At 46.6% G+C, this 25,023-nt stretch overlaps 3 protein-coding genes across 5 annotated transcripts in view; 1 reads left to right on the top strand and 2 right to left on the bottom strand.

The window, feature by feature from the left end:
- The window catches only part of prpf4 (PRP4 pre-mRNA processing factor 4 homolog (yeast)), a 20,713-nt gene extending 19,366 nt beyond the window's left edge, over positions 1-1,347 (bottom strand). The window contains exon 1 of the mRNA XM_061876268.1: positions 1,181-1,347. The gene's annotated coding sequence lies outside the window, so the exon portion shown is untranslated. The remainder of the gene's footprint in view (positions 1-1,180) is intronic.
- cdc26 (cell division cycle 26 homolog) lies at positions 1,220-4,280 on the top strand. Of its 2 annotated transcripts, none has more exons than XM_061876269.1 (3): positions 1,220-1,360; positions 3,390-3,479; positions 3,668-4,280. In XM_061876269.1, exons 2-3 carry the CDS (start codon positions 3,399-3,401, stop codon positions 3,878-3,880), a joined length of 294 nt encoding a protein of 97 aa, XP_061732253.1. In that variant the 5' UTR covers positions 1,220-1,360; positions 3,390-3,398; the 3' UTR covers positions 3,881-4,280. The 2 variants fall into 2 exon arrangements, with proteins under 2 accessions (XP_061732253.1, XP_061732254.1); XM_061876270.1 differs by having other exon boundaries at positions 1,229-1,352.
- On the bottom strand, positions 3,903-25,023 carry fer (fer (fps/fes related) tyrosine kinase). 2 transcript variants are annotated; one of them, XM_061876266.1, is made up of 20 exons: positions 24,841-25,023; positions 16,376-16,494; positions 16,065-16,196; positions 15,805-15,978; positions 13,457-13,556; positions 13,190-13,373; positions 12,973-13,110; positions 12,777-12,896; positions 12,579-12,701; positions 10,794-10,992; positions 10,633-10,731; positions 10,354-10,560; positions 10,151-10,273; positions 10,012-10,068; positions 9,821-9,939; positions 9,653-9,747; positions 5,352-5,475; positions 5,126-5,280; positions 4,931-5,053; positions 3,903-4,861 (listed from the first exon to the last, which is right to left on the bottom strand). In XM_061876266.1, exons 2-20 carry the CDS (start codon positions 16,442-16,444, stop codon positions 4,725-4,727), a joined length of 2,478 nt encoding a protein of 825 aa, XP_061732250.1. In that variant the 5' UTR covers positions 16,445-16,494; positions 24,841-25,023; the 3' UTR covers positions 3,903-4,724. The 2 variants fall into 2 exon arrangements, with proteins under 2 accessions (XP_061732250.1, XP_061732251.1); XM_061876267.1 differs by having other exon boundaries at positions 16,376-16,491.

The raw sequence follows: 25,023 nt of genomic DNA, 5'->3' as shown, positions 1-25,023 counted from the left end.
AAATGGGTTGTGCTTGTATAGCGCTTTTCTACCTTCAAGGTACTCAAAGCGCTTTGACAATACTTCCACATTTACCCATTCACACACTGATGGAGGGAGCTGCCATGCAAGGCGCCAGCCAGCACCCATCAGGAGCAAGGGTGAAGTGTCTTGCTCAGGACACAACGGACGTGACGAGGTTGGTTCTAGGTGGGATTTGAACCAGTGACCCTCGGGTTGCGCACGGCCACTCTCCCACTGCGCCACGCCGTCCCTAGATCCACTATGGACTGGACTCTCACTATTATGTTAGATCCACTATGGACTGGACTCTCACTATTATGTTAGATCCACTATGGACTGGACTCTCACATTATTATGTTAGATCCGCTATGGACTGGACTCTCACACTATTATGTTAGATCCACTATGGACTGGACTCTCACACTATTATGTTAGATCCACTATGGACTGGACTCTCACACTATTATGTTAGATCCACTATGGACCGGACTCTCACTATTATGTTAGATCCACTATGGACTGGACTCTCACTATTATGTTAGATCCACTATGGACTGGACTCTCACATTATTATGTTAGATCCACTATGGACTGGACTCTCACTATTATGTTAGATCCACTATGGAGTGGACTCTCACACTATTATGTTAGATCCACTATGGACCGGACTCTCACTATTATGTTAGATCCACTATGGACTGGACTCTCACATTATTATGTTAGATCCGCTATGGACTGGACTCTCACACTATTATGTTAGATCCACTATGGACTGGACTCTCACACTATTATGTTAGATCCACTATGGACTGGACTCTCACTATTATGTTAGATCCACTATGGACTGGACTCTCACTATTATGTTAGATCCACTATGGACTGGACTCTCACTATTATGTTAGATCCACTGTGGACTGGACTCCCACAATATTATGTTAGCCCTCTGAGGCAGTCGTGATTTAGGGTTATATAAGTAAACTTTGATTGATTGAAAAGAAAAAGTCAAGAGCCATCGGGTGTTAGCGGCTAGCATTAGCAATATAGCGGAAAAAGCGTCACGATTCACGAGTGAGCACAAAAGGTTTAAAAATACAAATTAAAACACTTAACCTTGATACCTAACATATTTACATGCCAAATAATAATTAGAATTCACTTAAATGTTCATGTAACTCACTTGAAGAAAAGCAATTCGCGCCGATCGTATGGCAGGCGACCTGGTTCTCACCGGATGTATTTACAACATCCGTTTCCGGGTCAAAGGTGACTCTCCCCGCGAGAAGCGTTGGACGCTCCAAAATTCCTCAGCGGTTCAGAACTCTGTGAAGACGCACAACAACATCCAACTAGTAAGCAGGTAACTTTTAATCAAGCTGGTTTGGCATCGGAGACAAATAGATACAAATAAAAACATAAAGGAGGTCGACGTCTCAGAGTTAGCCGCTTAGCTTTGTTTACCCTGTCTTGAAGCGACCATTAAATATCAAATGTCCGCGCGTGACGTCAAAAGTACATATAAACTGCTACCTTTGGTCAAAGTCACTTAAAAAATATATATAATTATAATTGTCAATTGTCACAAAATGACTTTGCTGTTTGTTTACCTTTAGCAGCGCATGTGCAGGTGTAAAGATGTTTATTTACTTTTATTAATAGATTGTACAGTACAGTACATATTCCGTACAATTGACCACTAAATGGTAACACCCCAATAAGTTTTTAAACTTGTTTAAGTCTGGGTCCATGTTAATCAATTCATGGTAAGATGTAAAACAGGGGTCTCAGACACGGGGCCCGCGGGCCAATTGCAGTCCCCACCTTTATCCATCCATCCATCATCTTCCGCTTATCCGAGGTCGGGTCGCGGGGGCAGCAGCCTAAGCAGGGAAACCCAGACTTCCCTCTCCCCAGCCACTTCGTCTAGCTCTTCCCGGGGGGTCCCGAGGCATTCCCAGGCCAGCCGGGAGACATAGTCTTCCCAACGTGTCCTGGGTCTTATCCGTGGCCTCCTACCGGTTGGACGTGCCCTAAACACCTCCCTAGGGAGGCGTTCGGGTGGCATCCTGACCAGATGCCCGAACCACCTCATCTGGCTCCTCTCCATGTGGAGGAGCAGCGGCTTTACTTTGAGTTCCTCCTGGATGGCAGAGCTTCTCACCCTATCTCTAAGGGAGAGCCCCGCCACACGGCGGAGGAAACTCATTTCGGCCGCTTGTACCCGTGATCTTATCCTTTCGGTCATGACCCAAAGCTCATGACCATAGGTGAGGATGGGAACGTAGATCGACCGGTAAATTGAGAGCTTTGCCTTCCGGCTCAGCTCCTTCTTCACCACAACGGATCGGTACAACGTCCGCATTACTGAAGACGCCGCACCGATCCGCCTGTCGATCTCACGATCCACTCTTCCCTCACTCGTGAACAAGACTCCTAGGTACTTGAACTCCTCCACTTGGGGCAGGGTCTCCTCCCCAACCCGGAGATGGCATTCCACCCATTTCCGGGCGAGAACCATGGACTCGGACTTGGAGGTGCTGATTCTCATTCCGGTCGCTTCACACTCGGCTGCGAACCGATCCAGCGAGAGCTGAAGATCCCGGCCAGATGAAGCCATCAGGACCACATCATCTGCAAAAAGCAGAGACCTAATCCTGCAGCCACCAAACCGGAACCCCTCAACGCCTTGACTGCGCCTAGAAATTCTGTCCATAAAAGTTATGAACAGAATCGGTGACAAAGGGCAGCCTTGGCGGAGTCCAACCCGAATGATCCTGCGATGAGATGGCGACTTGTCCAGGGTGTACGCCGCCTTCCGCCCGAATGCAGCTGAGATAGGCTCCAGCACCCCCCGCGACTCCAAAAGGGACAAACGGCATAAAATGGACGGAATTGCATTGGAAGTCACTCTTTTGGAACCAAACACTACGCATCCACCATGTATCTTTCACACATACACATAGCAAACGCTTTAGTTTGGATGGTGAGAAGAGGTGCTAGGTGTGTGTGTGTTTAAAAACACACGCTTAGGTTTACTTTCAGTTTCATTGAACTTAAGCCCAATCCACTCCACTCGGGAAAATGGACAAAAAGAATGGAGTGGGACTGTCAAGAGAGATTGGCCCCAGACTTTTTTGTGCTCTGTCTACTCTCCAGCACTGCTATGGCTAATGTTTGTATTTAACTACATTTGTAAACTTAAATTCTAGTCGTCTTGCTTTATTATCCAGTTGTTCCAACAAAAGAACATGGAAAGACTTGGCCCTGTTTTATTTTTCAGGGCCTTGGCAACACTTGCTGAGTCCTGTTGTCCATTTCAAGTTGAGTTGCTAGGGGTCAAGTAAAAGTAAAACACAATTATCCAAATGTTTTGGTGTCTGTCACTATAGTCATCAAAGATGTTGAGGAGAAAACCGACTCGTCTGGAGCTGAAGATGGATGACACTGATGAGTTTGAGAGCATCAAGAAGGAGCTTGAGGTAACAAATAGTCATATATTTACTACTGTGGGGCCTTTTCACCCTGAAAAGGAAAAAGTATCTGCCATGTTTGGATGTGAGTGAACTATATATTGTGCCTTGGAGCAAACATCAATGAAATTAAACTCACTTTAGAGAAAAATAATAAAAAATTATTTGCATCTCTAAGTCTCTTTTTACTTTTTCAGGCCCGGAAGAGTCAGCGTGAAGAGGCGGAGTCGGGAGGTGGAGTAGGCGGGGCCACGGTCATGGGTGTTGACGTCATCGGGGCGGAATCTTCACCCTCGGCGTTGTCTTCAACAGCCACATCGAGGGCGGAGCTTATCAACGAACGCATCGGCTACAAGCCACACCCCAAACCTGCCACCCTGCCCACACTTTTTGGAAGTTTACAGTTTTAATACGTTGCTGAAATCTGAGTCATTTTCAAATCACACAACGTTTAAGTTTTATTTATGGCACTGATGTTGTCATCACTTAACACAGTTGTTCTTCTCTCATTTTATTTTCATTATAAATGTATCAATAAGGTCTTATAAAAGGCTTAGTCACATGGAAGTAACGTAAAAAAAAGGTATTTGGCAATTATGTACAGGCCAGCAGTGGTCCTGTGGAGACGTCACTATAACAAAGCTCCATCTTCTACAACATCGAGGCGTGTGCTTGGTGAATTTGGACTGACGACTGTCAAGAAAATGCAACATTTTTTTAAGTTAAAAGGATGCATGTTATGTCTATCAAGTGTTGAGTAAAAATTAAAAAAAAAAAAACTTTTTTTACAATAAATAAATAACGAGTCAATTCTCTTTCATGCAGTCAGGGCGTGTGGCCGTCTGGATGCAGGTAGCAATAAAAACAATATAAATACCTTTTTTTTTAAATCCAGATATATAATACACATTCCTAATGATGCCTAATAGTGTTTGAGTGATGTGGGACAATGAGTCCTTAAAACAGGTTGAGGTCCCCCCCCCCTGTTTGCATGCTTTGTGTTTGATATTGGGATGTTGCACATTACCACTCATCTCCCATCTGTGTCAAAAATGCATGTAGTGTTGGCAAACGCTGGCGCACCATCATTTCCTGTTAGAGCAACATACTTCCTGTGCCGGATGTGGCGCTTCCCAGATGCCGAGTCGGCTTGCGTCGCTCCATGCTGACGCACGCCGTTCACATTGGGTGTTTTAACCCTCTTCAGTCACTCGATCATAAGATAAAACGCGGAAAAGAAGGCCGCACTTCCCGTCACTTCTTCTTGATGGCGGCGAGGTCTCGCTGCAGTTCCAAGAACTTGGGACGATCCTCGGGGTTGTACTGCCAACAGCGCTGCATGACTTTGTACACGTCGTCAGGGCAACGCTGAGGACACGCCATCCTGTAACCTAGCAACCAGAGCGGTTAACGCTGGAGCAGCAACCGCCGACGACGTACGTGCGCCTCGACGGTCTCACCTTTCTCCACTTGCTCTCGAGCCTGCTGATTGGTCATCCCCGGATAAGGACACACCCCCAGGCTGAAGGTTTCCCACAGCAGAATGCCGTAGCTCCACACGTCACTCTCAGAACTGTAACGACCTGCGAGGGCACACGGCGAGACACTTGTCACGTCACGGCGGTGAGACGGACGTCAGAGGTAAGACGTGTTACCGTAATTGAGAGCTTCCGGTGCCGTCCATTTAATGGGAATCTGTTTGAGTCCGGACGAGGAATAAACGCCGTCGTCTTCCTGACGACTCATCCCGAAGTCGCTGATCTTCAACACGCTGCCCTCGCCGACCAGACAGTTCCTGGCCGCCAGGTCCCTGACACCAAGAAGAGGTGAGGGGTTCATCTGCTACACGGTCGCCGTGACGACGCACATTCCACAAGTTACCTGTGGATGCAATTCTTACTCTCCAGGTACGCCATGCCCGCCGCAGCGTCCACAGAGAAACGGACGAGCTGTTTGGTCTTCAGCTCGTCCTTCTTCTTCCTCAGGAACGACAGGAAGTCTCCACCTGACGGACACCGCAGAGGCTCAGAGAGGCGCACGGCTCAAAGGCAAAGGGTGCTCTACCCAAGGGGGTAAACATGGGGTGACCCCTGGGATTTTGTAAAAATTGAAAATTTTTTCTGACCACGTAAATATAAAAAGTTATTAAAAAAATATGTCATGGATGTTAATCCATTCATCATTCTTCCGCTTATTTGAGGTCGGGTCGCGGGGGCAGCAGCCTAAGCAAGGAAGACCAGACTTCCCTCTCCCCAGCCATGTCATCCAGCTCCTCCAGGGGGATCCCGAGGAGTTCCCAGGCCAGCCGGCAGATGTAGTCTTCCCAACGTGTCCTGGGTCTTCCCCGTGGCCTCCTACCGGTCGTACATGCCCGGTGTTAGGGTGGCATCTTGACCACCTCATCTGGCTCCTCTCCGTGTGGATGAGCAGCGGCTTTACTTTGAGCTCCTCCCGGATCACAGAGCTTCTCACCCTATCTCTAAGGGAGAGCCCCGCCACCTGGCGGAGGAAACTCTTTTCGACCGCTTGTACCCGTGATCTTGTCCTTTCGGTCATGACCCAAAGCTCATGACCATAGGTGAGGATGGAAAAATTGAGAGCTTTGCCTTCCGGTTCAGCTCCTTCTTCACCATAACGGATCGATACACCGTCCGCATTACTGAAGACGCTGCACCGTTCGGCCAATCTTCCCTCACTCACGAACAAGACTTTGTGGTACTTGAACTCCTCCACTTGGCGCAAGATCTCCTCCCCAACCCGGAGATGGCACCCCACCCTTTTCCGGGCGAGAACCATGGACTCAGACTCGGAGGTGCTGATTCTCATCCCAGTCGCTTCACACTCGGCTGCGAACCGATCCAGTGAGAGCTGAAGATCCTGGCCAGATGAAGCCATCAGGACCACATCATCTGCAAAAAGCAGAGACCTAATCCTGCGGTCACCAAACCGGATCCCCTCGAACGCCCTGACTGCGCCTAGAAATTCTCTCCATAAAAGTTATAAACAGATTCGGTGACAAAGGGCAGCCTTGGCGGAGTCCAACCCAAATGATGTAGTGATGAAAGTTAAATAACGAAGTTGCCTGAACCAATTTAAGAATGTCTAAATCAGAGGTGTCGAACACGGTTACACCGAGGGCCACATCGCAGTCATGGCTGCCCTAGAAGGGCTGCTTGTAACCGTATATCATTTATGAATATAAGTGTATAAGAAGTCACCTCATGATATTATAAAATAATTTGATGTGCTCACCGAGAGAATGCCAAGAGTGTGCAAAGCAGTAATCAGAGAAAAAGGTGGCTATTTTGAAGAAATTGGAATATAAAACATGTTTTCATTTATTTCCCATTTTTTTGTTCAGTACATAACTCCACGTGTTCATTCATTTTGTACCCTTCGCGTTCATATTTCACTGTTTGTTGCATTTTTGTTGCGTTTCACTTGATTGTAAAATATGTCGATCGAAAGCGGTGTGACATTCATATGTTGTCAATGTTCAGTGTTTTAGCGTTTACGGAAAAATGTCAAATTCCATTCCGTTTTTTAAGGCGGTCTGTCACAAAGTTTTTAGCATTCAATGAGACATTATTGTGAAGTTTTGTAATGGAGTTCCTAAAAATATATATACCGGCCGCCAGACACATTTTTTTCTCTAAATGTGGCCCCCCGAGTCAAAATAATGGCCCAGGCCTGATGTAAATAGTCATGAAAATAAAGAAAACGCATTGAATGAGAAGGTGTGGCCAAACTTTTGGCCCATACTGTACATGTTAATCCATCCATCCCCTTTTGGGGTGGCGGGGGGCGCTGGCGCCTATCTCAGCTACAATCGGGCGGAAGGCGGGGTACACCCTGGACAAGTGGCCACCTCATCGCAGGGCCAACACAGATAGACAGACAACATTCACACACTAGGGCCAATTTAGTGTTGCCAATCAACCTATCCCCAGGTGCATGTCTTAATCCCATCTTTAAAAGTCAAAAACCTAATAAAGGTTTTAACATATTGTTTTTTTTGTATTAAAATTTCCATCAAATTCATGTAATGTATTTTTTATAGTGCATGAAAACATTAAGTTTGGTTTAGTTAAAGTACCAATGACTGTGTCACACACACTAGATGTAGTGAACTTTGTCCTCTGCATTTGACCCAATTCTTGTTCACCCCCTGGGAGGTGAGGGGAGCAGTGGGGCCGCATGGCCTAGTGCCAGAAACCTGAGGGTTGCAGGTTCGCTCCCTGCCTATTGACATCCAAATCGCTGCCGTTGTGTCCTTGGGCAGGACACGTCACCCTTGCCCCCGGTGCTGCTCACACTGGTGAATGAATGATGAATGAATGATAGGTGTTAAAGTTAAAAAGTACCAATGATTGTCACACACACACTAGGTGTGGTGAAATTTGTCCTCATCCCCTTGATCATCCCCTGGGAAGTGAGGGGAGCAGTGGGCAGCAGCGGCGCCACGCCCGGGAATCATTTATGGTGATTTAACCCCCAATTCCAACCCTTGATGCTGAATGCCAAGCAGGGAGGTAATGGGTCCCATTTTTATAGTCTTTGGTATGACTCGGCCGGTGGTCGGAGGGGTCGTAGGCGCAAACTGGCAGCCACGCTTCCGTCAGTCTACCCCAGGGCAGCTGTGGCTACAGATGTAGCTTACCACCACCAGGTGTGAATGAATGATGGGTTCCCACTTCTCTGTGAGCGCTTTGAGTATCTAATAATAGAAAAGCGCAATATAAATCTAATCCATCATCACCATCATCAGTGAGCAGCAGCGGTGGCCGCGCCCGGGAATCATTTTTGGTGATTTAACCCCCAATTCCAACCCTTGATGCTGAGTGCCAAGCAGGGAGGTAATGGCTCCCATTTTTACAGTCTTTGGTATGACTCGGCCGGGGTTTAAACTCACGACGTACTGATCTCAGGGTGGACACTCTAACCCAGGGGTCGGGAACCTTTTTGGCCAAGAGAGCCATGAAAGCCAAATATTTTAAAATGTATTTACTTAAGAGCCATATAATATTTTTTTAACACTGAACACAACTAAACGCGTGCATTTTTAAGTAAGACCAACATTTCTAGAGTATAATAGGTCTCTTATTCTTTGTAATAACATTGTTATTCTGAAGCAAAATGTGGAAGGGGCGTGGCCTGCGGGCCTGCAGCGAAGCGGGGTGTTGCCAGGATCGGCCTTGAAATCAGCGACAGGTGTGTAGATGGCCCACCTGGGCCTTGTTATCTAATCATCTGTCGCGCTGTTATAAGCAGCAGCCAGGATGAGAGACGGGGTTGGGGATGGAGCCAGAGCGCGAGCGAGAACGAAAGAGAAAAATACAACTGCTGGAAAGCAACTGAGAGACTGCTTGAAAAATAAAACAATATTGTAATCCTGAAACAAGCTCTCATGTCGGTGCTTGGTGGTCTGAAGAACCCCCAGGAGGGCAAGCCCCACACTAACCAATAATAAATAACTTCTTACCTTTAACGCAACTTCTTGAACAGGTGCGGTAGAAAACGGATGGATGGATTAAAAATGCATGAGAATGTTTTATATTTTGAACGTTATTTTTAACACTGTGATTACAAGTGGAATTATTCATTACTTATCGTGTTAAGCAACGTCAGCTCAGATTTATCCGAGAGCCAGATGCAGTCGTCAAAAGAGCCACGTCTGGCTCGAGAGCCATAGGTTCCCTACCCCTGTTCTAACCCATACTACAGGGTGTGTATATTGTAGTGCTACAAGGGATTCTGGGTACTTGTTCTGTTGTGTTTATGTTGTGTTACGGTGCGGATGTTCTCCCAAAATGTTTTTGTCATTTTGGTTGGGTGCATATTTGTAAGCGTTAAAGTTGTTTACACGGCCACCCTCAATGTGACCTGTATGGCTGTTGACCAAGTATGTCTTGCATTCACTCATGTGTATGTGTAAATGTGATATGATTAGACTGACACACTGTTTGTAAGGAGGGAAAACGGACTTGACGACAGGTCGTGAAGGACCATAAAGGCACGCCTCCAATGTTGTTGTCTGGGCGGAAATCGGGAGAAATTCGGGAGGGGGACTGAAATTCGGGGGTCTCCCGGGAAAATCGGGCGGGTTGGCCAGTATGCTCTAACCACAAGGCCACTGAGGGAGGGGTGAGGAGCCCTTTAGCCCGCAATTTGGCGCCACCTACCTGGAACCAGCTCCATGACGATGTAGATGGGCTGCCTCTGAGTGCAGATGCCAATCAGCTTGACGATGTTGGAGTGGTCGTACTGCTTGAGGATCCTGAACACATCACACAAGACAAGTTCACACTTTGCTTATGTGGACCGAACGAAAAAAAGACGGCGGCGTTCACCTGGCCTCTGACAAGAAGCGAATCTTGAGTTCTGGAGGTAAATCTTCCTTACAGGTTTTGACGGCCACTGGCGTTTTGTCCCGTAGCAACGTCCCCTTGAACACCTCGCCAAAGTTACCCTGTTTAATCAGACAGGGCGGAACATGACGCGACACATAGGAGAGGACAGTTCAAACAGGAAGTGACATCACCTTCCCAAGCAGCTCGCCCAGCGCAACGTCCTCGTGGTTAAGGATCCACTTTTTATCCTACACAGACAACGTGAACAGTCGTCAGTCATGCATGAAAGGAGTCACAAGGGCGCCGTGCCGGTGCTGTGTGAGTGGTTGCCTTGACGACGGGGTTAAGGAGCACCACGCCGGACTTCTTGGTGATGAGCTGCTTGGTGGAGAAGTGGTGCTCGATGAGCTGGGGGATGGTGGCGAAGCCCGTGCCCTCAAAGCGGTACTGACTCTGACAGAGCGAGAGAAAGACTCCAGTCAAGCAACCATAGCGGATGGCGCCCCCCGGGGGGTGTGGCCTATTCCACCTACATCGGCATACTGGATGATGAAGTGTCGTCGCTGCTCGTCGGAAAACACCGACAGGACATACTCGCCCGGTTTGCCGTGGCTCTCCCGCACCAAAAAGTCGCCCTGCTGCCGAAGTAGCTCTTGGGCCTCGGTGCGAGGAATGGCGCCGTGATACCACTCCTGCTCCGCCAGGGGGCGCTCCGATGACGGAATGACATCAAAGAAGTGCTGTTAGACACAAAAGAGGCGTGATGTGATACGCCTCGCCAGCCGCTCGGACGGGACGGAGAAAGCGCTCACCGACGACGACGAGCCCAACATGGCTTTTGGCGAGCGAATCATCCCGGCCAGGGAGTGACGCAGCGTGTCAAAACGCGAGCTCTTCTCCTTGCTCTTGTCCTGAAACGAGGGTTTTATTTTGAAAAGCGTACTGCGGTCGGAGGCGAACAGAAAACGCTTACAGTGGAGCTGACGGAGCGAGTCTCGTCCTCGTAGGGGAGAGTGAGGGCCGGCGGCGGTGGGGGCGGCGAGGCGCCGGCGGCCATCTTGGTGTCCATCAGGGCCTTTTGCGAGGAGAGGCGGGCCTCCGAGCTGCGCAGCGATTGGACGGTTTGACGGAGCTCGAGTAGCGACAGTTGCTGACTGAGGAGGAGGACGCAGCTGATGACGAGAGACAAGCAGACCGTCAACACACAACACACACACACATTCTTGTATTTCTTACCTTCTTGAGACCTCTGAAAAATGCCTACCACTTTAGGACCTAGATATATAAAGATTTGTATTTACAACATTAATATATACATATTATGCAAATATAAAAAAGCTTTTATTTTTTGTTTGTAATTGGTTTTTAATCTTCAATATTTACTTCAAGTTCTTACACTATGTCTCTATATACATATTTATTTTTTGTATTAATTTTGGCCAAAGGGAGCGTATTTCAATTTCTTACACACACTTGTCATTACAGTGTTTCCCCCGGACTATTTGTTAGTTAAGGTGGAGTCTCTCCAAGGTGGACGGACGGGGAAGGGGCCGGGTGGGTGTAAGGAACAGTGTAATTTGGCCTGTTGCCTCCATCATGTCTCCATCTCATCACTGCCTGGGGGGGGGGAGCAATAGACTACAGACTGTGGTGAAGTAGGCCGGCTTCGTCGCATGAAAAAGCCTACAATTTTTGGTTGTGTTTTCCGCTCCATATGCTGAATGGCAATATACCATATATACAAAGAAAAAACAAAACAGTCCTAGTTACCTGTGATACTAAGTATGTGCCACAGAGACGTACTGACAGAGGCAGAGGCAGTACGAGGCGTAGCAGCTTGTTTAGACTTTAGTTTAGCACCAAATGTTAATATAAATACATTTAATAAAGTCTAATACAAATAAGGCAACAAGAGAAATATCCTACACTTGTCTTTTGTAAAGAAAATCTGAACAGCCGATAAGGGCATCTACATCAACTCTATGAATTTGTGGGTTCTTCCGAGGATGTTGTAGTCGTGATGATTTGCGCAGTCTTTTGAGACATTTTTGATTTGGGGCTATATAAATAAACATTGATTGATTGATTGATTGATTGATGATGATTTGCCTGAGAAGCTGGACAGGACACACACAAAAAAATATATATATATATATATATATATTTTTTTTTTTCAAAGGCTTTAGTTTAGGCGGTGGCTCTGTGTTGTCAAGGCGGCCGCCTTAACAACAAAGCGCTGTGGGGAACCCTAAATTACAAATGTTGCCCAGAAAGGGGAACTAAAATTTTTTTACACACTTGTTATTTCATATGTTGACCAGAGGAGGAGAACTTTTAAAAGCGACACAGTCAATTTGACAAATCCATCCTTTTTGGGACCACCCTCATTTTGATAGATGTCACCAGCAGGGTGTGCAAATGAGACGTTCTCTATTAGATGCAATGTTATTGGGACCGAATTGGCCCTAGTGTGTGAGTGTGAATGTTGTCTGTCTATCTCTGTTGGCCCTGCGATGAGGTGGCGACTTGTCCAGGGTGTACCCTGACTTCCGCCCGATTGTAGCTGAGATAGGCGCCAGCGCCCCCCGCGACCTCGAAAGGGAATAAGCGGTAGCAAATGGATGGATGGATGGATGGGTGTTCACACCTCCTCATATGGAAGCTACTTTTACTTGTTGATGTCTCAAGAAGTGTAGAAATACAAGAAAACACACACACACACACACACACACACACACACACACACACAAACACTGACTCGCTCTTCCTTTCAGTGTTCTGTTGACTGGTTTGAATCTTCAAGTCCATGTCGTCCACCAGCGCCTCTTTGGTCCTCAGGTTCTGCTGAGTCAGCGCCAGCTCCTCCGTCGCAGAGGACAACCTAAAGACAGGGGAAGTTTGAGATCTTCCGGAAGGTATTCACAGGTGGGAAGACGATTAGGGGGCGTGGCCTCACATGGTCTGCAGACTGTCGGCCGTCAAAGTGTTCCAGAGGATCTCATTGGCCGGCAGGTTGTCCGTCTCATCCAACAGGGACGTGTCGAACTCCACAGTGGCCTCTGGGACCTCTGGAGACCTGTCACAGGCACATGCACAGTCAGCGCCTCAAGACAGGAAGCGGAAGAGGATGTGCCCGCTGTTTCCATGGCGACCTGTAGGCATCGATGAAGTGCTGGTACTCTACAAGCGGGTCGATCTGCTCAACGGATGCGGAAATCTCTTGATGAACTTTAACAACTTCCTCTGTCAGAAGACTGCTGATCTCACAGTACTCCTCCAGAATGTTCTTTCTGCACACACACACACACACACACAAACTCTCTATCAGGCTCCGCTGCTCATTGTTGGCAGCGCGGTGACGTCACCCACAGAGCAAGCGTCATGTCCTCCTGCATCTTCTGCAGGGCGTCCAGCAAAGCGGGCGCCGCACGCCGCTGGTACTCTTCCTGCTGCGTCTGCGCACCGCACACCGCCACCACGTACTGGTTGTGCAGGTTGTGTAACTTGGCCGTCGCTTTGTCGTAACGCTCGTGAGCCCGCTCTGCCTCACGGCCTGCAATACATCCATCACAATTGTTGCTGACAGAGTTCCACAGACCTTTCAGTGCTTGTGACGTTGACAAAATAAGATCAAACCTTTACTGAGAGCTTCTCGATATTTTTCTTTGGCGTTGTTGGCGTCCCGGCTCAGCTGACGATACGTGGACTTCAGCTTGTCCAGGTCACTCCTAGTAACCTAGCAAAAACAACCGTGTCACTGAAAGTTGAGCAGGACTTAATTTTCGCACACAGGGTTGTTGTTGTCAGTCAAGGGTTTGGATTTCTAGGCAGTCGGGACCATGGCGGAAGGGTGTACGTCCCGGGGGTGTTATAGGTTGCATCACTGCTGTTTGCAAATGATGTGGTCCTGATAGCACCATCGGTTCGTGACCTTCTGCTCTCCCTGGATCAGTTCGGAGCAGAGTGTTCAGCGGCTATAATAATCAATCAATCAATCAATGTTTATTTATATAGCCCCAAATCACAAATGTCTCAAAGGACTGCACAAATCATTACGACTACGAAATCCTCGGACGAACCCACAAAAGGGCAAGGAAAACTCAAACCCAGTGGGCAGGGAGAATTCACATCCAGTGGGACGCCAGTGACAATGCTGACTATGAGAAACCTTGGAGAGGACCTCAAATGTGGGCAACCCCCCCCCCCCTCTAGGGGACCGAAAGCAATGGATGTCGAGCGGGTTTAACATGATACTGTGAAAGTTCAATCCATAGTGGCTCCAACACAGCCGCGAGATATCAGTTCAAAGCGGATCCAAGACAGCAGCGAGAGTCCCGTCCACAGGAGACCATCTCAAGCGGAGGCGGATCAGCATCTCCAAATCTGAGGCCATGGTTCTCAGCAGGAAACCGATGGTTTGTTCAGTCCAGGTAGAGAACGAGACTCTGTCCCAGATGGAGGAGGTTAAGTATCTCGGGGTCTCGTTCACGAGTGAAGGACAGATGGAGAAGGAAATCAGCCGGAGAATGGATTGCAGTCCCTCTGTGTCGAAACGAGAGCTGAGCCAGAAGGCAAAGCTTTCGGTCCTACTCTCACCTATGGCCATAAAGTGTGGGTCATGACCGAAAGAATAAGGTCGCGGATACAAGCAGGCGAAATGAGTTTCCTCATCTCCCTTAGAGATAGGGTGAGAAGTCCAGTCATCCGAGAGAGACTCAAGGTAGAGCTGCTGCTCCTTCGCTTGGAAAGGAGCCAGCTTAGGTTGTTCGGGCATCTCCTGCAGATGCCTCACGAGTGTCCCCCAAGGGAGACTCGTTGCACGTCCCACTGGGAGGAGACCCCGGGGCAGGCCAAGGACCAAATGGGGAGATTATCAATCAATCAATCAATGTTTACTTATATAGCCCTAAATCACTAGTGTCTCAAAGGGCTGCACAAACCACAACACAAACCACTACGACATCCTCGGTAGGCCCACATAAGGGCAAGGAAAACTCACACCCAGTGGGACGTCGGTGACAATGATGACTATGAGAACCTTGGAGAGGACGAAAGCAATGGATGTCGAGCGGGTCTAACGTGATACTGTGAGAGTTCAATCCATAATCAATCCAACACAGCCGCGAGAGTCCAGTCCAAAGCGGATCCAACACGGCAGCGAGAGTCCCGTTCACAGTCGAGCTAGCAGGAAACCATCCCAAGCGGAGGCGGATCAGCAGCGCAGGGATGTCCCAAGCCGATACACAGGCGAGCGGTCCATCCTGGGTCCCGACTCTGGACGAGCGGTTCATGCTGGGTCCCGATTCTGGACAACCAGTACGTCATCCATGGCCACCGGATCGGAACGGACCCCTTCCACAAGGGAGAGTGGGACATAGGAGAAAAAGAAAAGAAACGGCAGATCAACTGGTCTAAAAAGGGAGTCTATTTAAAGGCTAGAGTATACAAATGAGTTTTAAGGTGAGACTTAAATGCTTCTACTGAGGTGGCATCTCGAACTGTTACCGGGAGGGCATTCCAGAGTACTGGAGCCCGAAATGAAAACGCTCTATAGCCCGCAGACTTTTTTAGGGCTTTGGGAATCACTAATAAGCCGGAGTCCTTTGAACGCAGATTTCTTGCCGGGACATATGGTACAATAAAATCGCCAAGACAGGATAGAGCTAGACCGTGTAGTATTTTATACGTAAGTAGTAAAACCTTAAAGTCACTTCTTAAGTGCCAGTGCAGGTGAGCCAGTATTGGCGTAATGTGATCAAACTTTCTCGTTCTTGTCAAAAGTCTAGCAGCCGCATATTATCTTATTACATCTCCTCTCTGGCCTTGGAACGCTTCAGGATTACCCAGGAGAAAGTTGCTAATATTGCTCTGGAAAGGGAAGTCTGGGGGTCTGTGCTGGAGCTGTTGTCCCCCCGACCCGATTCTGGATAACCGGTTGAAAATGGATGGATGGAGTCAAAGGTTTGTGTTAATTCCCGACAGACCTTGTGGTTGTGGCTCTCCAGCAGCTGATGAAGACTCTGGTAACTCTTCTTCACGTGCTGCTTGTCTCGGATCAGCGTGGCGAGGCGGTGCAGAGGACCCGAGTTGAGGTCGTCGGCGTGGCTCCTCATGACACGACCCAGCGCCTCCGTCTGACGCACCACCTGCGACCAAGACTGACAACACGCACGCAGACGAGTGGGTCACAGGCGCCAGACACGGCGTAGCAAAGAGGGAACAAAGGCCATGTGACCATCATCACCTTGCTGACGGTGCTGACGTAGTCTGCCGCTTCGTGTTTTTCCATCTGCTGAGTCATGTTGAGCAGCAGGGCGGCGTATTCTTTATCGCTCTTCACCCGCAGGGTCATGAAACGTTTGACGGCCTCCAACAGCTGGAAGACAACATCCTGGTCACACCCACTGACTGACATGACTTTGTTGGGAAATGCCACCTGCACGTTTCATGATTGTACTAGAATCCAATTAGATTGATCTATTTAATGGCGAGTCAATCAATTGGATTCTTTTAAATAGACACATTGTTCCAGTTGTAGAGGGAAGACATTGGTACCTTTAATTCCCAATCCTGCAGCTTCAGCAATCCCTCGTGGGAATTTCTCAGATCCCGACCAAAGCCCATCTTGTGTCAGCAGATTTAGCGGTCAAGAGAGGAAAGATTGCATGATCCTACTGCGGAGAGAGACAAAGAGACTCCGTTGACTGAACACACAAAAAAAAAATCATAAAATTAGGCTTCTGATTTGAATTATATTTTTGATATTGCAATTGTCATCTCCGGGTTGGGGAGGAGACCCTGCCCCAAGTGGAGGAGTTCAAGTACCTAGGAGTCTTGTTCACGAGTGGGGGAAGAGTGGATCGTGAGATCGACAGGCGGATCGGTGCGGCGTCTTCAGTAATGCGGACATTGTATCGATCCGTTGTGGTGAAGAAGGAGCTGAGCCGGAAGGCAAAGCTCTCAATTTACCGGTCGATCTACGTTCCCATCCTCACCTATGGTCATGAGCTTTGGGTCATGACCGAAAGGATAAGATCACGGGTACAAGCGGCCGAAATGAGTTTCCTCCGCCGGGTGGCGGGGCTCTCCCTTAGAGATAGGGTGAGAAGCTCTGCCATCCGGGAGGAGCTCAACGTAAAGCCGCTGCTCCTCCACATGGAGAGGAGCCAGATGAGGTGGTTCGGGCATCTGGTCAGGATGCCACCCGAACGCCTCCCTAGGGAGGTGTTTAGGGCACGTCCAGCTGGTAGGAGGCCACGGGGAAGACCCAGGACACGTTGGGAAGACTATGTCTCCCGGCTGGCCTGGGAACGCCTCGGGATCCCCCGGGAAGAGCTAGACGAAGTGGCTGGAGATAGGGAAGTCTGGGCTTCCCTGCTTAGGCTGCTGCCCCCGCGACCCGACCTCGGATAAGCGGAAGATGATGGATGGATGGATGGATGGCAATTGTCATTCAAACATACTGTGTTGTTTGATTAGTCCTCACAACGGAAGTGTAGGAACTTTCCATGATTTCAACTGTTTGCAAAGCAATTTAAAACTTGCAATGACACACTGTCACTCGTTTAAATACTGTGCAGAGCCGAAGATAGTCTAAGAAGCGATGTGAATCATTAAGTACATGCACGATGCTGTAAACTGGAAATCTCATGTAAAAAATATACAAAACAAAGTAGCAAGAAACACATCAACATGTTCTAGAACGGCCCTGCGATGAGGTGGCGACTTGTCCGGGGTGTACACCGCCTTTCGCCCGATTGTAGCTGAGATAGGCACCAGCGCCCCTCGCGACCCCAAAGGGAATAAGCGGCAGAAAATGGATGGATGTTCTAGACCAAAAATCACTTCATGTTCTCTACTGCTCGCTAGTGTTACCATATCTGAGTAATAGTGTAGAAATATGGGGAAATAACTCCAAAAGTACACTTCATTCATTAACGGTGTTACAAAAAAGATCAGTTAGAATAATACACAATGTTGGATAGAGAGAACATACAAACCTTTTATTTATTAAATCAAAAATACTGAAATTCCACGACGTAGTGAATTTGCAAACAGCTAAAATTAAACACAAAGCAAACTATAATCTGCTACCCAAGAATATACAACAATTCTTATCAAAAAAAAGAGGAGCGATATAATCTTAGAGGAAAAATGTAATTTAAAACATTTGTATGCATGTACAACACTTAAGACCTTCAGTCTATTAAATGATGGAATGGATTAAGCAAAGCAATCAAACAATGAACTGATATTATCCACTTCAAGAAACTCTTCAAACTCAGAAGTGTTTACAAAGTACAAGACTACTGCAACGCACTTCTTGTCGGGATCCCCAGCAAGAAGATCCAGAAGCTGCAATACATAGAGAATAGTGCTGCTAGGATCCTGATGAGAGTGCGGAAATACGACCACATAACACCAATTCTCAAATCCCTTTTCTGGCTTCCTGTTCCACTCAAGATTGGATACAAAGTCTCCCTACTAACCCACCAGTGCCTCCATGGAAGTGCCCCCATCTACCTCAAAGAACAACTCAAACCCAAATCCTCCACACGACACCTCCGCCCCGGACAGGCTAACCCCCTTTGATTGATTGATACTTTTATTAGTAGATTGCACAGCTCAGTACATATTCCGTACAATTGACCACTAAATGGTAACACCCGAATAAGTTTTTCAACTTGTTTAAGTCGGGGTCCACGTTAATCAATTCATCCTCCAACCTCAGAGGACAAAGCTACGAACAATGGGAGACCGGGCTTTTTGCTCCGCCGCTCCCAGTCTGTGGAACGCTCTCCCTGACCACCTGAGAGCACCACAGACTGTGGATGCTTTTAAAAAAGGTTTAAAAACCCTTCTTTTAAAAAAAGCCTTTTTTTAAAGATATATGCATACTCTTTGTAGCTATTAGGCTGTTCTAGTTTTTATTTGTATTATATTTTAATTATTTTATTTGTTGTTTTTATTATACACTGTAGCACTTTGAGATTGTTTGCTCAATGGAAAGTGCTTTTTACAACTGAAATCTATTATTACAAAGAAGAACCATGATAAACATTCTGAATTCATTTCATCCATCCATCCGTTCATTTTTTCAAAATAATCTTACTCATTTCACCATATAAATGGGTTAAATAAATGGGTTGTACTTGTATAGCGCTTTTCTACCTTCAAGGTACTCAAAGCGCTTTGACACTACTTCCACATTTACCCATTCACACACACATTCACACACTGATGGAGGGAGCTGCCATGCAAGGCGCCAACCAGCACCCATCAGGAGCAAGGGTGAAGTGTCTTGCTCAGGACACAACGGACGTGACGAGGAAATGTATCCATTTTCTACCGCTTATTCCCTTTCGGGGTCGCGGGGGGCGCTGGCGCCTATCTCAGCTACAATCGGGCGGAAGGCAGGGTACACCCTGGACAAGTCGCCACCTCATCGCAGGGCCAACACAGATAGACAGACAACACTCACACTCACATTCACACACTAGGGCCAATTTAGTGTTGCCAATCAACCTATCCCCAGGTGCATGTCTTTGGAGGTGGGAGGAAGCCGGCAGAGGGGTTAGTGCGTCTGCCTCACAATACGAAGTTCCTGCAGTCCTGGGTTCAAATCCAGGCTCGGATCTTTCTGTGTGGAGTTTGCATGTTCTCCCCGTGAATGCGTGGGTTCCCTCCGGGTACGAGGAAATGTATGAAATGTAAATTAGTATTATCTATTTATTTGTATTTTGATTACTTATTAAAGTTAAAAAGTGGCAATGATTGTCACACATATACACCGCAAAATTATTCTCTATAATTGACCCATCACCCTTGATCATCTCCTGGGAGGTGAGGGGAGCAGAGGACGGAAGCGGTGGCCGCGGCCGGGAATCATTTTGGTGATTTAAACCCCAATTCCAACTAGGGGTGGGCGATATATCGATATATTCGATATATTCGATATATCGCGGTTTGTCTCTGTGCAATATAGAAAATTACTATATGGTGATATGAGAGTATACCTTCTCACGCAGTTGCTTTTAGCTGCTGGCATTACACTACAGGCTCTTCCCACTCCTTCTTGTGTCTCCTTCTCACAGACAGCAAGCGCACCTTCTTACATACGTCACATACGTATACGCCCTCGCGGAGCAGAGAGGTAGTGGCATAGGTAACGTTAGCTGTGGTGCGAGTGGTGATAAGAGACAAAAAAGGTGCCAATCTGGTAAAAAAATGAAGGAATAATTAAATCCCAAGAAGAACAGCAGGGGGTCCATCGTCTGGCGGTGGTTTGGCTTCAAGTGGGAATATGTCGAATAGACATGTAATTTGTCAAGTGTGGTGCAAAAGTGTTGCTATTACTGCTAATATGTAGCATCATTTCAAAAGTCACCAGCTAGAGCAGGGGTAGGGAACCTGCGGCTCTAGAGCCAAATGTGGCTCTTTTGATGACTGCATCTGGCTCTCAGATAAATCTTAGCTGACATTGCTTAACACAATAAGTAATAAATGATTCCGCTGGTAATCACAGGGTTAAAAATAACATTCAAAATTAAAAAACATTCTCATGCATTTTAATCCATCCATCCAAGAAGTCGCATTAATGGTGAGAATTATTTCATTTATAATTTGTTGGCTTCAGAATAACAATGTTTTCAAAGAGAAGAAGAGACTTATTATACTCAAAAAATGTTAGTCTAACTTAAAAATGCGCACATTTAGTTGTATTCAGTGTTAAAAAATATTGGTAACACTTTAGTATGGGGAACATATTCTAAGTAACAAAGACTTAATTAAGAGTTATTTGGACACTAGTGGACCATATAAGGGTTAGGGTTACTAACAAGCAATAATTCTGAGGTAATTGAGGGAAGACTCTTAGTTAATGGCTTACTGCTTGTAAAATAAGGCCATGCAGAAAAAAGCATTAATAAGTACTTAAAAATGACTAATTAAGAGCAAATATGTTACGAATTTGCATGTTAATAAGCAACTAATTAATGGTGGATATGTTCCCCATATCAAAGTATCACCAAAATATAATATGGCTCTCTCGGAAATACGTTTTTAAGATATTTGGCCTTAACGGCTCTCTCAGCCAAAAAGGTTCCCGACCCCTGAGCTAGAGAGTGAAGAGTGCTTACTCCGCATGTCAACATCTCAGTTCGGTGCCACACCAACAAAATGCCGAGGCAACCATTTCCACATCAACACCGTATGAAAAAAATAGTCAACATAAGGAGATAATGTCCGCAGTAACCCACCACATAGTGATTTGATTTCCTATTATGCAGCTCATTTTTATTTGACAGTTATTGAAATATCTTGTGTGACATCATGCACAAAAATGCACTTTATTTGTTTTAAACTATTGTAGTGTACAAAAAGTACACTTTAAATCAGTGTTGTTTTGATATGTCATCTTAGTGACATCATGCACTAATAGCTTGTTTTAAAATGTCTCTGACAATCTTGCACTTTCTGTTTTGAAATGATAATTAGTTCCACTGCTTAGTAACTGTTTAATAAATACAGTTTTGGTCAATTGACTTAGTTGTGATTTCCCTCTCTGCATGAAAGTTTAAAAGTAGCATATATTAATGCAGTGTGAAGAAGAATGTTTTAATGTTGACACATAGAATCATCATACTGCTGTGATTATATGCATCAAGTGTTCATTCAAGGCTAAGGCAAAATATGGAGATATATATCGTGTATCGTGACCTGGCCTAAAAATATCGAGATATTTAAAAAAAGGGCCATATCACCCAGCCCTAATTCCAACCCTTAATGCTGAGTGCCAAGCAGGGAGGTAATGGGTCCCATTTTTATAGTCTTTGGTATGACTCGGCCAGGGTTTGAATCTGAAGGCAGACATTTTAACCACTAGGCCACTAAGTAGGAGTACATTGCAAATAAATTGAGAAAAGGAAGTGAACAAAAGTTTTAGCAACTGTCATGTGAGAGAAAAGGGGTTACCATGAATTGATTAACGTGGACCCCGACTTAAACAAGTTGAAAAACGTATTAGCGGTCAATTGTACGGAATATGTACTGTACTGTGCAATCTACTAATAAAAGTTTCAATCAATCAATCAATCAATCAAAAAGGGCGGGGTTAAATAAGCTCTGCTTCTTCCTACTCCTTTTCGAGCATGTTGAAATGACAAACTGGAAATTGTGATGTCTCATGTTGTACAAACCCCGTTTCCATATGAGTTGGGAAATTGTGTTAGATGTAAATATAAACGGAATACAATGATTTGCAAATCATTTTCAACCCATATTCAGTTGAATATGCTACAAAGACAACATATTTGATGTTCAAACTGATTAACATTTTTTTGTGTGTAAAAAATCATTAACTTTAGGATTTGATGCCAGCAACATGTGACAAAGAAGTTGGGAAAGGTGGCAATAAATACTGATAAAGTTGAGGAATGCTCATCAAACGCTTATTTGGAACATCCCACATGTGTGCAGGCTAATTGGGAACAGGTGGGTGCCATGATTGGGTAGAAAAACAGCTTCCCAAAAAATGCTCAGTCTTTCACAAGAAAGGATGGGGCGAGGTACACCCCTTTGTCCACAACTGTGTGAGCAAATAGTCAAACAGTTTAAGAACAACGTTTCTCACAGTGCAATTGCAAGAAATTTAGGGATTTCAACATCTACGCTCCATAATATCATCAAAAAGTTCAGAGAATCTGGAGAAATCACTCCACGTAAGCGGCATGGCTGGAAACCAACTTGGAATGACCGTGACCTTCGATCCCTCAGACGGCACTGTATCAAAAACCGACATCAATCTCTAAAGGATATCACCACATGGGCTCAGGAACACGTCAGAAAACCACTGTCACTAAATACAGTTTGTCGCTACATCTGTAAGTGCAAGTTAAAGCTCTACTATGCAACGTGAAAGCCGTTTATCAACAACATCCAGAAACGGCGCCGGCTTCTCTGGGCACAAGATCATCTAAGATGGACTGATGCAAAGTGGAAAAGTGTTCTGTGGTCTGACGAGTCCACATTTCAAATTGTTTTTGGAAATATTCGACATCGTGTCATCCGGACCAAAGGGGAAACGAACCATCCAGACTGTTATCGATGCAAAGTTTAATAGCCAGCATGTGTGATGGTATGGGGGTGCATTAGTGCCCAAGGCATGGGTAACTTACACATCTGTGAAGGCACCATTAATGCTGAAAGGTACATACAGGTTTTGGAAGAACATATGCTGCCATCTAAGCGACGTCTTTTTTATAAACGCCCCTGCTTATTTCAGCAGGACAGTGCCAAGCCACATTCAGCACGTGTTACAACAGCGTGGCTTAGTAAAAAAAAAGAGTGCGGGTACTTTCCTGGCCCGGCTGCAGTCCAGACCTGTCTCACATCAAAATGTGTGGCGCATGATGAAGCGTAAAATACGACAGCGGAGACCCCGGACTGTTGAACGACTGAAGCTCTACATAAAACAAGAATGGGAAAAAATTTCCGTTTTCAAAGTTTCAACAATTAGTTTCCTCAGTTCCCAAATGTTTATTGAGTGTTGTTAAAAGAAAATGTGATGTAACACAGTGGTGAACATGCCCTTTCCCAACTACTTTGGGAAGTGTTGCAGCCATGAAAGTCTAAGTTAATTACTATTTGCCCAAAAAAAAAAATACGGACAAGTTTCTAGTGAGGGTTGGACTCCGCCAAGGCTGCCCTTTGTCACCGATTCTGTTCATAACTTTTATGGACAGAATTTCTAGGCGCAGTCAAGGCGTTGGGGGTTCCAGTTTGGTGGCCGTGGAACTAGGTCTCTGCTTTTTGCAAATGATGTGGTCCTAATGGGCTTCATCTTGCCGGTATCGTCAGCACTCACTTGATCGGTTCGTAGCCGAGTGTGAAGTGACCGGAAAGGGAATCAGCACCTTCAAGTCTGAGTCCATGCTTCTCTCCCGGAAAAGGGTGGAGTGCAATCTCCGGGTTGGGGAGGAGACCCTGCCCCAAGTGGAGGAGTTCAAGTACCTTGGAGTCTTGTTCACGAGTGAGGGAAGAGTGGATCGTGAGATCGACAGGCGGATCGGTGCGGCGTCTTCAGTAATGCGGACGTTGTACCAATCCGTTGTGATGAAGAAGGAGCTGAGCCGGAAGGCAAAGCTCTCAATTTACCGGTCGATCTACGTTCCCATCCTCACCTATGGTCATGAGCTTTGGGTCATGACCGAAAGGATAAGATCACGGGTACAAGCGGCGGGAATTAGTTTTCTCTGCCGTGTGGCGGGGCTCTCCCTTAGAGATAGGGTGAGAAGCTCAAAATAAAGCCGCTCCTCCATATGGAGAGGAGCCAGGTGAGGTGGTTCGAGCATCTGGTCAGGATGCCACCTGAAAACCTCCCTAGGGAGGTGTTTAGGGCACATCCAACCGGTAGGAGGCCAAAGGGAAGACCCAGGACACGTTGGGAAGACTCCCAGATGGCCTAGGAACGCCTCGGGATCCCCCGTGAAAAAGCTGGACGAAAGAGCTGGGGAGAGGGAAGTCTGGGCTTCCCTGCTTAGGCTGCTGCCCCCGCGACCCGACCTCGGATAAGCGGAAGAAGATGGCTGGATGGCGTTTGAACATCAAATATCTTGTCTTTGTAGTGCAGTCAATTGAATATGGGTTGAAAATGATTTGCAAGTCATTGTATTCCGTTTATATTTACATCCAACTCATATGGAAACGGGGTTTGTAAAGTCCAACTCCAAGAATCCGGGTAAAGTGTGCAAAGAGGTGAGGCTAAGAGACATTCCAGCAGACGTAGCATACAGTTAGCCTATACTGTACAGAGCCTAAAACGAGCAAACATGCATAAAGGTAAAATATAGAGTGCCAAGAAGTAAAACAGCAAACAAAGTGGACTTATGACACAAAGAATGAAACCATCGACACTTCATCAGGTGACAGAGCAGCAAATGCCGACGAGGGGAAGGAGGACAGGAATGGAGGAATTCGGGGATTAACGGCGACTTTGGCCCATTTGTGTCCAACTAACCCACCGTGACGGGTGGTGGTTTGGGGGCAGACACGCTCGGTCACCGCGGTCCTCTGCCGTCCTTGTCCGCGCTCATCTCCTTTTTTGACGCCCGCTTTTCTTCCCCGTTTGACACTTTCTCCCCACTTATGTCCTCCTCTAGAGCTAGCGGCTACAGCTAACAGGGAGGGGCTTCCGGCGGAAACGG

Source organism: Nerophis ophidion, linkage group LG17 (genome assembly GCF_033978795.1).
Source record: "Nerophis ophidion isolate RoL-2023_Sa linkage group LG17, RoL_Noph_v1.0, whole genome shotgun sequence".
Taxonomy (NCBI): domain Eukaryota; kingdom Metazoa; phylum Chordata; class Actinopteri; order Syngnathiformes; family Syngnathidae; genus Nerophis; species Nerophis ophidion.
Note: the sequence above shows the minus strand (reverse complement) of the source record. Positions and strands in the feature narration are given on the sequence as shown.

Coding starts and splice junctions, on each gene's coding strand:
- cdc26 (XM_061876269.1), top strand. CDS start 3,399: ATGTTGAGGAGAAAACCGACTCGTCTGGAGCTGAAGATGGATGACACT. Junction 3,480..3,667: donor GCATCAAGAAGGAGCTTGAG/GTAACAAATAGT, acceptor TTACTTTTTCAG/GCCCGGAAGAGTCAGCGTGA.
- fer (XM_061876266.1), bottom strand. CDS start 16,444: ATGGGCTTTGGTCGGGATCTGAGAAATTCCCACGAGGGATTGCTGAAG. Junction 12,702..12,776: donor GCCGACAGTCTGCAGACCAT/GTGAGGCCACGC, acceptor CCCTGTCTTTAG/GTTGTCCTCTGCGACGGAGG. Junction 4,862..4,930: donor TCGAGAGCAAGTGGAGAAAG/GTGAGACCGTCG, acceptor TCTGGTTGCTAG/GTTACAGGATGGCGTGTCCT.